The sequence below is a fragment of the Papio anubis genome, chromosome 11 (assembly GCF_008728515.1).
Source record: "Papio anubis isolate 15944 chromosome 11, Panubis1.0, whole genome shotgun sequence".
Classification (NCBI taxonomy): Eukaryota; Metazoa; Chordata; class Mammalia; order Primates; family Cercopithecidae; genus Papio; species Papio anubis.
In genome coordinates, this window is record NC_044986.1 from 46,724,808 (window position 1) to 46,738,363 (window position 13,556).

Here is a 13,556-nt window from a genome sequence, read left to right on the forward strand (position 1 = left end):
TTTATCAGATTATTATTTCACAAAAACATACTCAGGGAAATAGCATTTCAAGCCCTTAAATCTCCAGATCTTTGCAACAGTCATCATTTGAGAAAAAAAAAAAAATTAGCCCACTGGTAGACAGAGTTTTTTTTCGTAGTGAGATGTAGTGGACAGTGGCTACTGGATATGACAGATAATTTGAGGAAGAAAAACAAAAGGATATACCCATTTGAAAACATATACCCATTTGAAACACATACCCATTTGAAAATCACTGCTTTTAGAGCTAGGTTATGTTTCATGAACTTTCAGATATGATTTCTTAAATATCAACAACAACCCTATGAAGGAAATACTTGATTATTATCTTCATTTTAGAGGTGAATAAGCTGAAACTCACATAATGGATTATGTATGGGAGATGCTGAGAGTCAAACTGTGGTCCATCTTCTGCCAAAGGCCACATTTCATTAGCTATTATTATGCTTTGTTAAGGAGTTTGTTAAGGTCTTTTATTTTTAACTTTTCTTGTTTTTCATTTTGTATGATTGTTATAAAAGTAATATATGCTTATTAAAGAAAAATAGGTGGAGAAAAGTAGAAAATACCTACAGAACCATCATTAAATATAACTCCAGTTAATATGTGATATATTTCTTTCCAGTTGTTTTATACAATATTATGTAAGTTGAGTATCCCTTATCCAAAATGCTTGGGACCAGAAATGTTCTGGATTTCAATCTTGGGGATACTTTGGAATATTTCCAGGATGCACTCAGTTGAGCATCCCGATCCAAAAGTCTGATAATGCTCCAATGAGCATTTTCTTTGAGTATCATGTCAGTTCTCAAAAAGTTTAGGATTTTGGAGCATTTTGGATTTTGAATTTTAGCATTAGGGATTCTCAGCCTGTGTACCATAGTTAGCCATAATTATGGTTATATGTATTATATATACACGTTATACATGTATGTTTCTATTTATGCACAAATTTATAAAATTTTGAATCCTACTTTAGAATCTTCCCTACAGATATGCATTTGGTTATTTTCACATAGTAAAATATTTTAATAAGTACATCCACTGAACTAGAACTCAGAAACTTAACTTGTAACTCTTCTATGCTGACTGCTACTTGGCCATGGGCAGGTTTCTTGACATTTCTAGAACTCAGATTCTTCATTTGTAAATGAAGAAGTTGGATCGGATCCTTTATTTTTAAACCGTGGGGTCCCTCAGAACCCGAGAGGGGCTGAGATTAAGAAAGATGAACAGAGCCGTCAGGACCTTGGCCCTTCACCTGTGCTTCAACCCAAGCAGCGGCATTTGTAGATCTTTTATACATTTGGGACCTAAGCACATATGGAAGAGGGGATTCACTGATTTATTTATTTTTTTTGAAAAAAGAATTAAACCAGTTGATTTTGAAGCTCAGCAATTCTATGAGTTGCTGTATGTTAATGTACATTTTTAAACATTCTTCACAAGGTAGAGTAAGCAAATATATTTTATTCTTTTAAATTATCTCAGGAAGCATGTAAGGACAAAGAGAATACCTGGTCTCTTGACCAGGTTGAAAAGTGTCCAAAGCACTGCCAAATTGCTTCTTAGAAAATAGACCATTGGAAATTATATAAAATAGTCTCCTTTGACAACATCCATTTTCAGATCCAATTTAATGTGTGTCACAGAAGACTAATAACCAGGAAATCAGTGGTCCCTGAAATGAATAAGTTTGAAAACTATTAAGTTTACCAATAACTGGTTTTCTACTTTCCTTATGTATATAAGGCTTTGCATTTTGAGAGGGGTAATTTGGAAGTACAGTATCTTGATATCTTCTCTTGCTTTCACAGAAGGAAGAATCCTGCTCAGAAATGAGGTGAATTAATGCTTGGGCGCTCAGGAACCCTGGACAGCTACATGAGGTGTTTAAAAACTGCCCTGACCATCTTGCCAAACAAGTCTCTGCTCATGAGGCCCCACAGGATGAACGCGCCGAGGCAGGACAGTGTCCTGCCCTGTCGGAACAGTGACTGCTGACCTGCCAAGAGTGAGCTGGGGACTGCCTGCTGTCTGCCAGTACAATGAAGGAAGTGGTTTATTGGTCACCCAAGAAGGTGGCAGACTGGCTGCTGGAGAATGCTATGCCAGAATACTGTGAGCCTCTGGAGCATTTCACAGGCCAGGACTTGATCAACCTAACCCAAGAGGATTTCAAAAAACCCCCTTTGTGCCGAGTCTCCTCTGACAACGGGCAGCGGCTCCTGGACATGATAGAAACCCTGAAAATGGAGCACCATTTGGAAGCACACAAGAACGGCCATGCCAACGGGCACCTCAACATTGGCGTAGACATCCCCACCCCCGATGGCAGCTTCAGCATCAAGATTAAACCCAACGGGATGCCAAATGGGTATAGGAAAGAGATGATAAAGATCCCCATGCCAGAACTGGAGCGCTCTCAGTACCCCATGGAGTGGGGCAAGACTTTTCTGGCCTTTCTTTACGCACTTTCCTGTTTTGTTCTCACCACAGTGATGATCTCGGTCGTCCATGAACGAGTACCTCCTAAGGAGGTGCAGCCTCCACTACCGGACACATTTTTTGACCATTTTAACCGGGTGCAGTGGGCCTTTTCTATTTGTGAAATTAATGGCATGATCCTTGTAGGACTCTGGTTAATTCAGTGGCTGCTCTTAAAATACAAGTAAGTCAAGTAAAAGCTCTAAGATTCAATGATTATGGGATTTGCACTCCAAACATCTAATTATTATTTATAAATGAAATTTATCAACTTGTTGGGATCAAAACATTCTAATTTTTTTTTTTTTTCTTTTTTAAACACATACCCTGTTGGACTAACTTACTGTCTGGAAGCTTTAAAAGAAAATGCTGTTCGTTGCCTCTTTTATGCAAGATTCATACAGAATGATGAATAAGACCATTAGAGATGATGCTCTGTTTTCACTTGATAAGAAAGATAACTCTCAGACATCTTCAGACAGTACAGGCTATTGAACAACAGATCAACCACCTAGTCTTGGTTGGTGTTACTAACCCGTTAAATAAATCGACAGTTGGCCTAAGCACTATAAATTGGCTGCATAGCTTTTCCCACACAGAGTCAGATATCTGGAGCCTTAGCAATATGTATTTAAAGATGTTTCACACAGAATTCAGAACACCTCTTCCAGAGTGGCTTGGGTTGTTGGGAAAACAATACTCTCAGGGTATGACTTTGGGTACGTGAGATGTGGATGGACCTAAATGGATTCCCACCTTCTACTACTACTACTACTTAAAGCAACATGTGATTGTTCCATTCAAATTTCTCAGAGTGTTAAGTAGGCAACTCCCACTTAGTTTCAGGTGTATCCAAGGTGGCTTTCACATCCGAAGCTGTAAACTCAGCATGGACCCCCTCAGACAGGCTATTTACTTGGGTTGCCTACATTGTCCCTTCACTGATGTTTGATTTTCTCCTTAAAGGAACACCTTATGGTTTCCATGAATGAGGGTTGGAAATTGGTGTGTCAAAGAGCTGAGTTTCTGTCCGGTGGAATGTGTTTCATGATTCACCACGTGGTTAAATATTAAGGAATTCATCTTACAGCAAGAAAACAAAATGCACACCGAGAGTTCATGTTGAATGTTCTTTGACAGAAATGATAAGGTTTTTCCCAGTATGTTTTATAAGGACTCTTTTTTTTTAACCTGATAAATTATATACCTGCAAATTGAAATAAAAGCAGTTCCTGACACTTTCCCAGGAATGGACAGTCTTAACTGGTTAGAAAGCCATTTAACTGATCAGTGTTTATTTATAGATGGATTGACAGGCCTAGAGTTCAAGCTGAATCTGAAATAGAATTGATGGTCTGGGCTGCATTTAATTTGGTGGAAGACCTTTTTGTTGTTGTTGTTCCTTTAGTTTTAAGAGGATAATAAATAGGAATAGGCTTTAGAAATACAAGATACTTAGAGTTTATTAAGTGCATTATTTTTGCTGCCAAACTTTAGTTCTGCTTTTGCCTTTTTGCCTTTTAAACTTTTTTCCTAAAATCCCATTGGAACAAAATGCCAGTACTGTGCAAAGGCAAGGTCAACTCAAATTATGCTTCCTGGGTTTTCCCTGATGTTTGTTGTTTTGTTTTTGTAAGTTTGCTGCTTTTCCGTTTTTTTGTCAAAATTTTTATATTCAAGCAAATAATTTACTGCCCCAGAATATAACTTTGAGTAAATCTTAACAGTTGCAAATCTGAATCTTTCACAGAACTGTGACTTTTAAGTAATTTTATTCTTATAAAGTATCCTCTTAACCATAAAACTAATTTTCTTGAAGTATATTAATAATTACAATTTTCCCAATAGGGAGTTTTCCTCAAATCTGTTTCTCTTTAAGCTTTATGATTTTGTGTTTTCCTGGTACTTATTGCCAATACTGTAGTCATTTATATATTTAAATTGCTCAAAGCAAGAAACCAGTTGATTTGACAAAATTAACTCAGTGCTGGAACGCAGGCAGCCTGGGATCTGGCCTCAGGTATGTCCAACTTGCTGAGTGGTTTGGGTGGATCCTTACATCTCAGGAGCCTTGTTTTTCTCACAAAATAATGGCGTCTCAGTCTAGATGATTTCTGTTGTCATATACAACTACATTTTATTTGATTCTTAACATAATTGGATGGGCCAATTATCTTTGAATTTTATTAGCTTCAGAGCATTTGTGTCCAGAATGCATCCAACTAAGTCCTTTCTGATTTTCACCTCTGGTGGGATAGGGATGTGGGAAATGAAAGCAGAGTTGTCATGATCATCCTAAGCATCGTCCACCCTGTCCTTCTGCTGGGGTCCATTGCTGGTTTCCTGTCTCTCTCCTTGTGACCTCACTTCAGTGTATTCGGCCCACCAGACAGGTAGGAGGTAAGAGATAGGAAGAAAGATACAGATGACATATCAAGCAGTGAAGATGGATAAACTACCTTTTCCTGGCTCTCATAGAGAAGGTTAAAATCTTTTGTAGTGTCAGAGGAACCCTTTGTTTCTAGTTATTTGGTTATTGCAATATAGCAGTTTTATTTATCTGGCATTTCGGAGAAATTGATCCTTCTGTTTATGGGATATTCTTAGCAGAGAGTTAACTTCTCCCTCTTTTTGTACTTGACTCTTCTGAGTGTTGACTCCATCCCCAATCTCCACTAGGAGGTGTGCCACTTAGGAGCTTGTTTTATATGACTTCTCCAAATTAAGCCTGTTTGGCCAGTAATTCCCAACAGGATACTTCTACTTTGATTTTAAAAGTCCTGGATCTCTTAAAAAATCAGTCCTTCCTTCTTATTTCAGTATCTTCTACTTTTTAGAGAAGAATCATGGGATGAAACTATGGAGGATCACTTAAGAAATGAGATCACTGGAATTGGCCAAAAAATCCCAAAAACAACAAAAAATCCGTTTAACCAAATGTTTGAGGTGCTGGAAAATCTTAATCTTGAATTTGTGACATTGTGACATTTGGTTCAATCTTTATGTTGTAAACAATTGTCCTTTACTATTAAACATAGGTTTTGATTTTTTTTGTACTTAAATTTTTTCCTCCTTTCATTCTTAATGTCTCCCCTGCATATCTGTATGAATATATGTTTATATATATATATACATAAATCCACATGGGATTTCCATGACCTCTCAGAATGGAACGCAACAATAATGGCTGTCCTTGAGAACTTTTTTGGTTTTTAAAATTGTAAATAATGTTGTCTCCCCATTTAGAATTGGACTTTCAAGCCACTGACTAGGAAAAAATCCTGGGAAATCTCTGCATTTGTGTCAGACTTCACTGCAAAACAGGTATCCCTTGTTTTAAGAAAGCATGATAAAGAACATATTAAACTTACAGATTTGATGAAGGCTGAAGATGTAAGAATTTTTCATGCATGGCTAAATCATGGCTAACACAGTGGCACCTATGTGTGATACGTGTGGCTCAGCTCTACTGGGACATGGTGAACACCTGAGGAAGTGGCTTTCTTAGCCAAGGAGCAGGACTACAGAGTTTCCAGGTCACCAGATAAATTATGACTTAGTGTGGTGGTCATGGGTTCCTCAAACTCAACTTACGTAAAACCAGATTTACTATATTTTTCTTCCAACTTTTTCTTCCTTCTCTCTGGCCAGTGGCATTTCCTAGAAACCTAGAACTCCTCAGTTCCTTTTATCCAGATAGTCACTAAGTTCTTTCGGTTCTAATTTTAGATCCATCTCTTCTTTCCATTTCTATTTAGAACTCCATAGTGGGTGCCCAGATGGAGAAACAGCTCCTTAGCCTGAAGCTCAAGGGCCCTCAGCATCTGGTCCCAATCTCTCCTGCCTTATCTCTAGCTACTCCACTCCACAGTTTTCCTCAAACACGTTAAGCCCATATCACATTTCATTCTATTAGTTGTATATATGTCTCCTTCATTGCTAAATTGTAAGTTCCTCAAGGGGAAGAACTAGATTCTATTCATCATTCACCTTTCTATCCCAGTGCCTAGCACATAGAAAGTGCTCACCTAAAATTCATTCATTCATTCATCTAGTATTTATTGAGCAGTATACCATATTCCAGGCACTGAGAGGCCCTGGGGATGCTGCACTGAGCAAAGGATCCCAATGCTTCCGTGAAGCTTATATTCTGGCCAGTGTAAGGGAGGCAGTAAATGAATACATGATATTGGCTAGTGTGGTGGAGAAAAAGCAGTACAAAGGACTAGCGAGTGTTGGAGAGAGTGGGGGAGAGGCTGGTATTTTAGACTGATCGGAAAGCAGAGTCCTCTGATTAGATGATGGTTGAGCAGACATCTGAATTAAATGAGACAATACCATGCATGTGTTTGGGAAGAGTAGTAGATGCAGGAGACACAGGAAGTGCAGAGTTCTGGCACTTACCTGAGGAATGGTCAAGGGCCCATGTGGCTGAGTTAGCTGGGAGAGAACCCTGATGCAGGAGGTCAGTGAGGTGTTAGCTTTGTGGGCTGTGGATGGATAAGGAGTTGGGATTTTATTTCAAGTGTGGCAGTAAGTCATTGGGGAGAAGGATACAAAAAACCTGGTGTTTTAAAAGAATGAAACTGGCGTTTAAAAGAATGTGGCTGCGTTACAGAGATTAGGGAAGCAAGAGTTGAAGCAGGGGGCCTGGTTGAGATGCCATTGCAGGCTGGGCGTGGCACTCTAATCCCAGCACTTTGGGAGGCAGAGGCAAGCGGATCACCTGAGGTTGGGAGTTCGAGACCAGCCTCACCAATGTGGAGAAACCCCATCTCTACTAAAAATACAAAATTAGCCAGCGTGATGGCACTTGTCTGTAATCCCAGCTCCTCGGGAGGCTGAGGCAGGAGAATCGCTTAAACCCAGGGCATGGAGGTTGCGGTGAGCTGAGCTCGCGCCATTGCACTCCAACCTGAGCAACGAGTGAAACTCTCAAAAAAAAAAAAAAAAAAAAAGTTACTGCAGTAGTCCAGGTAGAAGATGATCATGACTTAGATTCAGTTAACATTTGTTTAGTGATACATTTTGTGGAAGGGTATGAGAAGGGCCGAACTCTTTCTAGAAGCTGTGACACTTAGAGCGTCTCATCTTTTATAATGACAGGGCTGACTCCTGTTGCAGTATCTTTCTCATATGAGGTTTTTGGGGGTCTCTGTGAATCCCTGATTTGTATATGGAATTTAGTGGGGAGATAGCATTTACTAATTTGGGGGAATCTCCAACTTTGTTTGAATATATTTTATTTCAGAGCAAAGTCAAGTCAGGTGTGTATCTTGATATGTGTTTTCTACCATAGCTTCTTTTGGGTCAGACATTTGCCTAAAAGGAATAGCATAAGACAGTTGCATAAGGAGAAATTAAATGTCACAGGGTATATGAGTCGGTTGGTGGTGAAAAGATTTGAAGAAAGAAAAGAAACCATTGGACAGTTGGGTTATGGGTTGGGGTCAGGGGTAGAGAGAACTCAGCGGTAAAACATTATAGCATAAACAGTCGCATTGATTTGTAGTGAGGCTGGTGAAATGGAAATGGTCACTTAGTGGGTGACAATTTTCTCTGAAAATTGATCCCATGCCAAAAGGGAAGGAAGTAAAGAAGAAAAATGATGACCACAGATCCTGCTTGGGACCTGCCATGACATCAAGTTTTAGAACTGTTTCTAGGGGCTTTGTTAATCCTTCAGGAAGGAACAGGTACAACTTTCCAGTGTGGCTTTTCTGGGATTGTATGCTGAGAGAACTAGGATGGATTTTTAGTTTACTAGCATTCTGTGTTTAATGTTTGGAGGTCACTTTGGGGAAGAGTTTTCTTTTTTTTTTTGTTTTTTGTTTTTTTTGTTTTTTAAACTTTGCTAAACCTTTGTGGGGCCTTATTTGTTAAGTGGGTATCTGCCAACATAAGAGATTTTATCTATAGCATTTTCCTCTCTTCTGTGAATGGAATCTAATTTCCAAGGACATAATCTTTGTACTGATTGGCAGTTGCTTTTGTCAGATGCTAATCTGATTGTTTTTGGTTTGTGTTTTATTCAATAGACTAGATTCTCCACTAACATTTATCTTTCATTTTACCCTATTTTAATTCCATCAGAGTTTCTTTATTAAGTTGATTGAATCAAAGTACTTAACTCCTCTTCGCTTCCCAAAGGTAGTTTATGACCCACAGATACTGTCAACAATTTTTCTCTTGTTTTTATGTCTTCGATGGTTGTGATTGAAGTTCTTAAAAGCATTTGATACAGAGAGCATTTGATATGAAGTTGGGGAGAGTGGGGGGTTTCTATTCAATAGAATTTATTTTCTGAGTTCCAGAAGAGCCTTTTCTTAAGGTCATTTCACTTTATTATATATTAGCCTTATACTGTAGATTGTAATGGTAGTCTATAATGCAACTTCAGAACATTTTTATGTTTAGTTGTTTACCAAAAATTATTGGAGACTGTGTGCTAGGGATATAGCAGCTAGCAAAACGGTTGAATGGGGGTTATAGTCTGGGAAATATTTGTTCTCAGAGTGACATCTCAGTTTTGAAAATGTGTTGTCTAAACTCTATGTATGAAACTCAGGATGAAATTCCCTCATATTACTGGTGCTTTTTTGGATACTTACCCATTATTTAATTCCCTGATAAGCTGTAATAGTTCTCTCCAGCAGTGAAGCAAGGTAAGTGCTCAGGGATTACCTCTTTCCCTCCTTTCTATTCCCTCCACACATGTAGCTGCATCAATTATGTGCTTACTCAAAATCTATTTTGTTGTGTTCCTTTTAATCCATGTTGTCAAAAATTATTATCCTATTCAAGAGGCAGGTTCCAAACCAACTGATTTTAGAGTAATAAGCATTAATGTGTATTGTATCATTTGATACAATCAACCCTTAAAACAAGTAGTGTTATTCTCCTCTCTCAGTGAAGAAAATTGAGACTTGAAGAAGCTATTGACTTGCCCAGCATCGTACAGTGGCATATTTTGGGCACTGAAGGCTCTTCAATATGCATCCAGTCTGTAAATTTCCTGGTATTATAGGCACCTGTCCTCTGGAGATGTATTTTTTTTTTTTTAACAGATTTAGTGTCGTAGATGCCACATGCATAGGACAGATAGAATAAAAACAAATGAGTTCAGTTTTTTAATTATAAATTTTATGTATTGGGTTCCATCTGGGAGACATACATGTGTTTCAGGATGGATCTGCCAACTCTGATAGCCGTCCATTTTTGCAATTCCCTGTAGACTGTAGAAAATGCCCTTAGCTCTGTCGTAGCTCTAGAACCTCCTAAGTGTGGAATGGGCCCTACTCACTACTAATCTGACAAAGCTTCATTTGCTACCAACTTCAGTCACGTTTCTGCACTTAAGACCACTGACTAGGCATGCCGAACCTTATACTTTTTCTTTCTGTTTCTAGTACATTTTCTCTCCTCTCTTGATTCTGACCTATTATCTATCTAGACTCAGAGCCTGAGCTGAGATCCCATTTTCTTTCCTTTCCTGGGGACCTTCTCTGACCCCTTTTCTTCCCAGATCATCTAGATCTCCTAGCCTCTTGCAGGCCTCGCTATGCCTTCTCTGTCATCTTTTTGTTTACCGAGGGCATTTTTTTGGAGTGGGGAAGGACACTCTAGAGGCTCGATGATGGACTCAGTCCCAGATTGTGCCTCGTCTCTCATTCTCATGTTAGTGAACTGATGGTCTTCTTTGCTTCTACCTTTTCTAATTTTTACAATTTTAGGTCCCATGACCTAAATACTGGACTGAGCCATAGGAATTATAGGGAAATTGTAGATTTTTCTCTAAATTTAGTAATCCCATCTATTTGACTTGTAGGCAGATTAGAGGATAAGGATAAACAAAAAAACAAACCAACTTATCATCTCACCGGAGATAAACAGTGCTCATATTTGGGTTCATGTAACTTTTGATATTTTTCTGCATGTGCTCATAAATGAGTAATGTGTGTACACGTGTATTTTTAAGTGGTGTCATTTTGGCCTTCTCTTTTACAGCATGCCCAAGGATTGTCTGTTTTCCTCCTCTCAGCAAACCATCATGGATGTCTGTCTAATTACTCATGATCTGATTTAGAAGTCACCACATCCTGTCAGTCCCACCAGCCTGTCAGTGCTGTGGCTGTGGTGGTGAAGCATGTGGTTATGCTCAGTCTTACACTGGATGATCATTCTTGATTTAGATCCCTGCTGACTGCGTGACTTTGGCCAAGTTACTTGACTATTGTAGTAGCGTTGTTTCCTTACCTACAAAATGAGAATTACAGTTTCTGTAAAGCTGTTTTGAGGATTGAACGAGATGATATGCACAAAGCACTTGACAGAGTACTTGGCATCCTCCTGGTTCCCAAGCCCACCAGTGGCATTTCTGTTCCTCCCAGTGCTCAGCCCAAATGTGTTGGGTTTGGTTTTGTTTTTGAGATGAGATCTCACTTCATCCCCCAGGGTGGAGGGCAGTGGCATGATCATAGCTCACAGCTCACTGTAGCCTAGAACTACTGGGCTCAAGTGATCCTCTGACCTTCCTCACCACTTCTATTGCTGCCATAGGTCTAACCACCTTCATCTCTTACCTAGGTTATTACCTGGTCTTGCTTCCTTTTAATGGCCTTTTAACTTGGCAGACAGAGTAAGTCAAAGTACATTTATCTTCTTCCACCTCATAGGGCATTAAAGGCCAGTGTCCTCATATGGTGACCTAAGAGGTCCTCCCAGACCTCATGGCCTCATGCCCTGTACTCCCTTGATGATCAACAAACACTGATATACACAAGCCTCTGGAATTTTCTCCCACAACCTCCTGGTTGACACATCATACAGAGGTAGACCTTCTCTGACCAACTTAGCCCCCAGTTCTAACCTGCCTTCCCCTAATGAGACTCTTACTTGTTTTCCTCTTTAGCACTTATCTAACGTGCTCTATGTTTTACTTATTTCTTTACCTGTGTATTGTCTGCCTCTTTCACTAGAACACAGGCACCACAAGCCAGGCTGTTTGTCTGCTCTGTTCACTGCTGTATTTCCCATGTTTAGAATAGCACATGTATATTCATTATGTGAATTTTAATAGACACTAAAATTTGTTATGTGTTGCACATGCTAGTTACTGTGCCTAGAATTCAATAAATGTTAGTGACTGCTGGTGATGTGTCTGTTATGTTTTCAGAAACCCCCTGTTAAAATAACAGTGTTACTTTTAAGGATAATCCCTTAGCCCAAGAGTAAACAGTAATTGTTCAGTTCTGCTGGCTGTGACTAAGCAAGCCCCTAACAATATGATTCAAGGTGGATAAGTTTTGATGATGGGAAGGAATGAGGAGAGATCTGGGTGTGTATACACACACACACAAACACACATGTATGCATATACACATTTGTATTCTATGTACACTAATGTATTCTATGTATACACTAATGTGTACACACATATATACATATATTATTTTTGTTGATAGCCTAAAATACCAACACAGAAATATAACACCTTTTGTTTACAGTTTTATTTAGCAGTTTCTGGAGGATACTTGATTTTAATTCTACATAACTATCTCAAGTAGATAGTATTGATGTTTTTGTTCATGTCTTATAGGTTAGCATTTTTTTCTTTACTTCCTGTTACAACTTGTATATAACTCTGGAAGTAACATTTTAATTTCATTAGCGAAAAGAGCAGCTGATTCAAAGTCTAGAAAGACCTAGGTTTTGTAGTGACACTTTCATTGACTTACTCTCTGGCCCCAGGCTAGTACTTAAATTCTTCATACGTTAATTTCTCCTTCTGTAAAATGGAATAATGGCATATGCTAAATAGGAATGTTGTTAAAATAATTAATAGCAAAGGTGTGAATTTTCTTTGAGTTGGATTTTAAAAAGCAAAAACGCATAGTATATGTACAGACACATTTCTGGACTGGTGCACAGGTATGTCTCATTTTCCTGATTCATGAACTGTGCCATCTACCCTGTATGGGTACCTAAGAATTCTTAAATGAGTTCTAAATCTCCCAGGCAAGTATTTATTTTGATTATTTTGTTTGTTCTACCATGTTTAGTCTTGTTCTTTCATTTGTTTTACTAACGTTTCCTTAGAATTTTCTCTTCTAAAGTACTAAATTAAGCCCTGAGTTTTCCTAAATGGAGTCTGTAGCCATTGAGATACCTGAGGCTGTGATGGGTGGAAAGGCCTTACGGGACAATGAGACTAGAAAGAAGAGAGAAGCATACAGAACTCACAGGCCCCAGTCTCTAGGGGTCTGCAGTTCTGGTTGGATAATGGAGCAATCTCAGCAAGTGTTTTGAATTAAAATATGAATGGAGAAAGGATGCAGAGTGAAGGGACAGTGAACATCAGGGCAGAGTATTTCCGGCAGATATATAAAAGGGTTTAAGCACCAAATATTTGTAGGAAGAAGTAGAAAAGGACTTCAGAGAGAATAAGAAGTAAAGCTCTAGAGCACAAAACTGTATAGTGTTGCTGGTACTGCCGTCGTATTACAGGTACCATCATAAGTCTCCCTGGGACTAAAAGACAAGAAAGCACAGGTCTTCTTAAGAGCGTCTTCTCACAAAGGGATGAGACATTACCTTTGTTGGTAATGGTGATGCCTGTCTCACTATTAAAAAATACCATACAGTAAAAACAAAATTTGAAGGAATTGGGAGGATGAAGTGGCTCTGTCCAGTTGGGGACATCTGGAAGCCATGAGGTAGATGCATAGGATTATAGCAGAGATAATCATGTGAGAGGCCAGAGAAAGAGACTGGCAGGAAAAAACAAGAAATTGAGTTTGTGTCTAGGGAACAATGAGTGGCTCTTTTTGCCCCTGGCGGTGGGATTCACATCTACGAGAAAACAGAGGAAGTGGAGGCAGGAGGATCATTTGAGCCCAGGAATGCAAGACCAGCCTGGGCAATATTTAAAGACCCTGTCTCTACAGAAAAATTTCTAAAAATTAGCTGGCCATGGTGGCCTGCACCTGTGGTCCCAGATACTTGGGAGGCTGAGGCAGTAGGAGTGCTTGAGCCTGGGAGATTGAGGC

General features: G+C 39.1%; 1 protein-coding gene across 10 annotated transcripts in view; it reads left to right on the forward strand.

Moving 5' to 3' along the window:
• Positions 1-13,556, forward strand: part of SGMS1 (sphingomyelin synthase 1) — a 312,849-nt gene that overhangs the window by 272,598 nt on the left and 26,695 nt on the right. For all 10 annotated transcript variants that reach the window (XR_002524357.2, XM_021943451.2, XM_017963077.3 and 7 more), the window contains one exon: positions 1,839-2,692. Coding sequence is in view for 9 of the 10 variants with exons in the window: in XM_021943451.2 (XP_021799143.1) it covers positions 2,070-2,692 (623 nt within the window). In the remaining variant the exon portion in view is untranslated. The remainder of the gene's footprint in view (positions 1-1,838; positions 2,693-13,556) is intronic.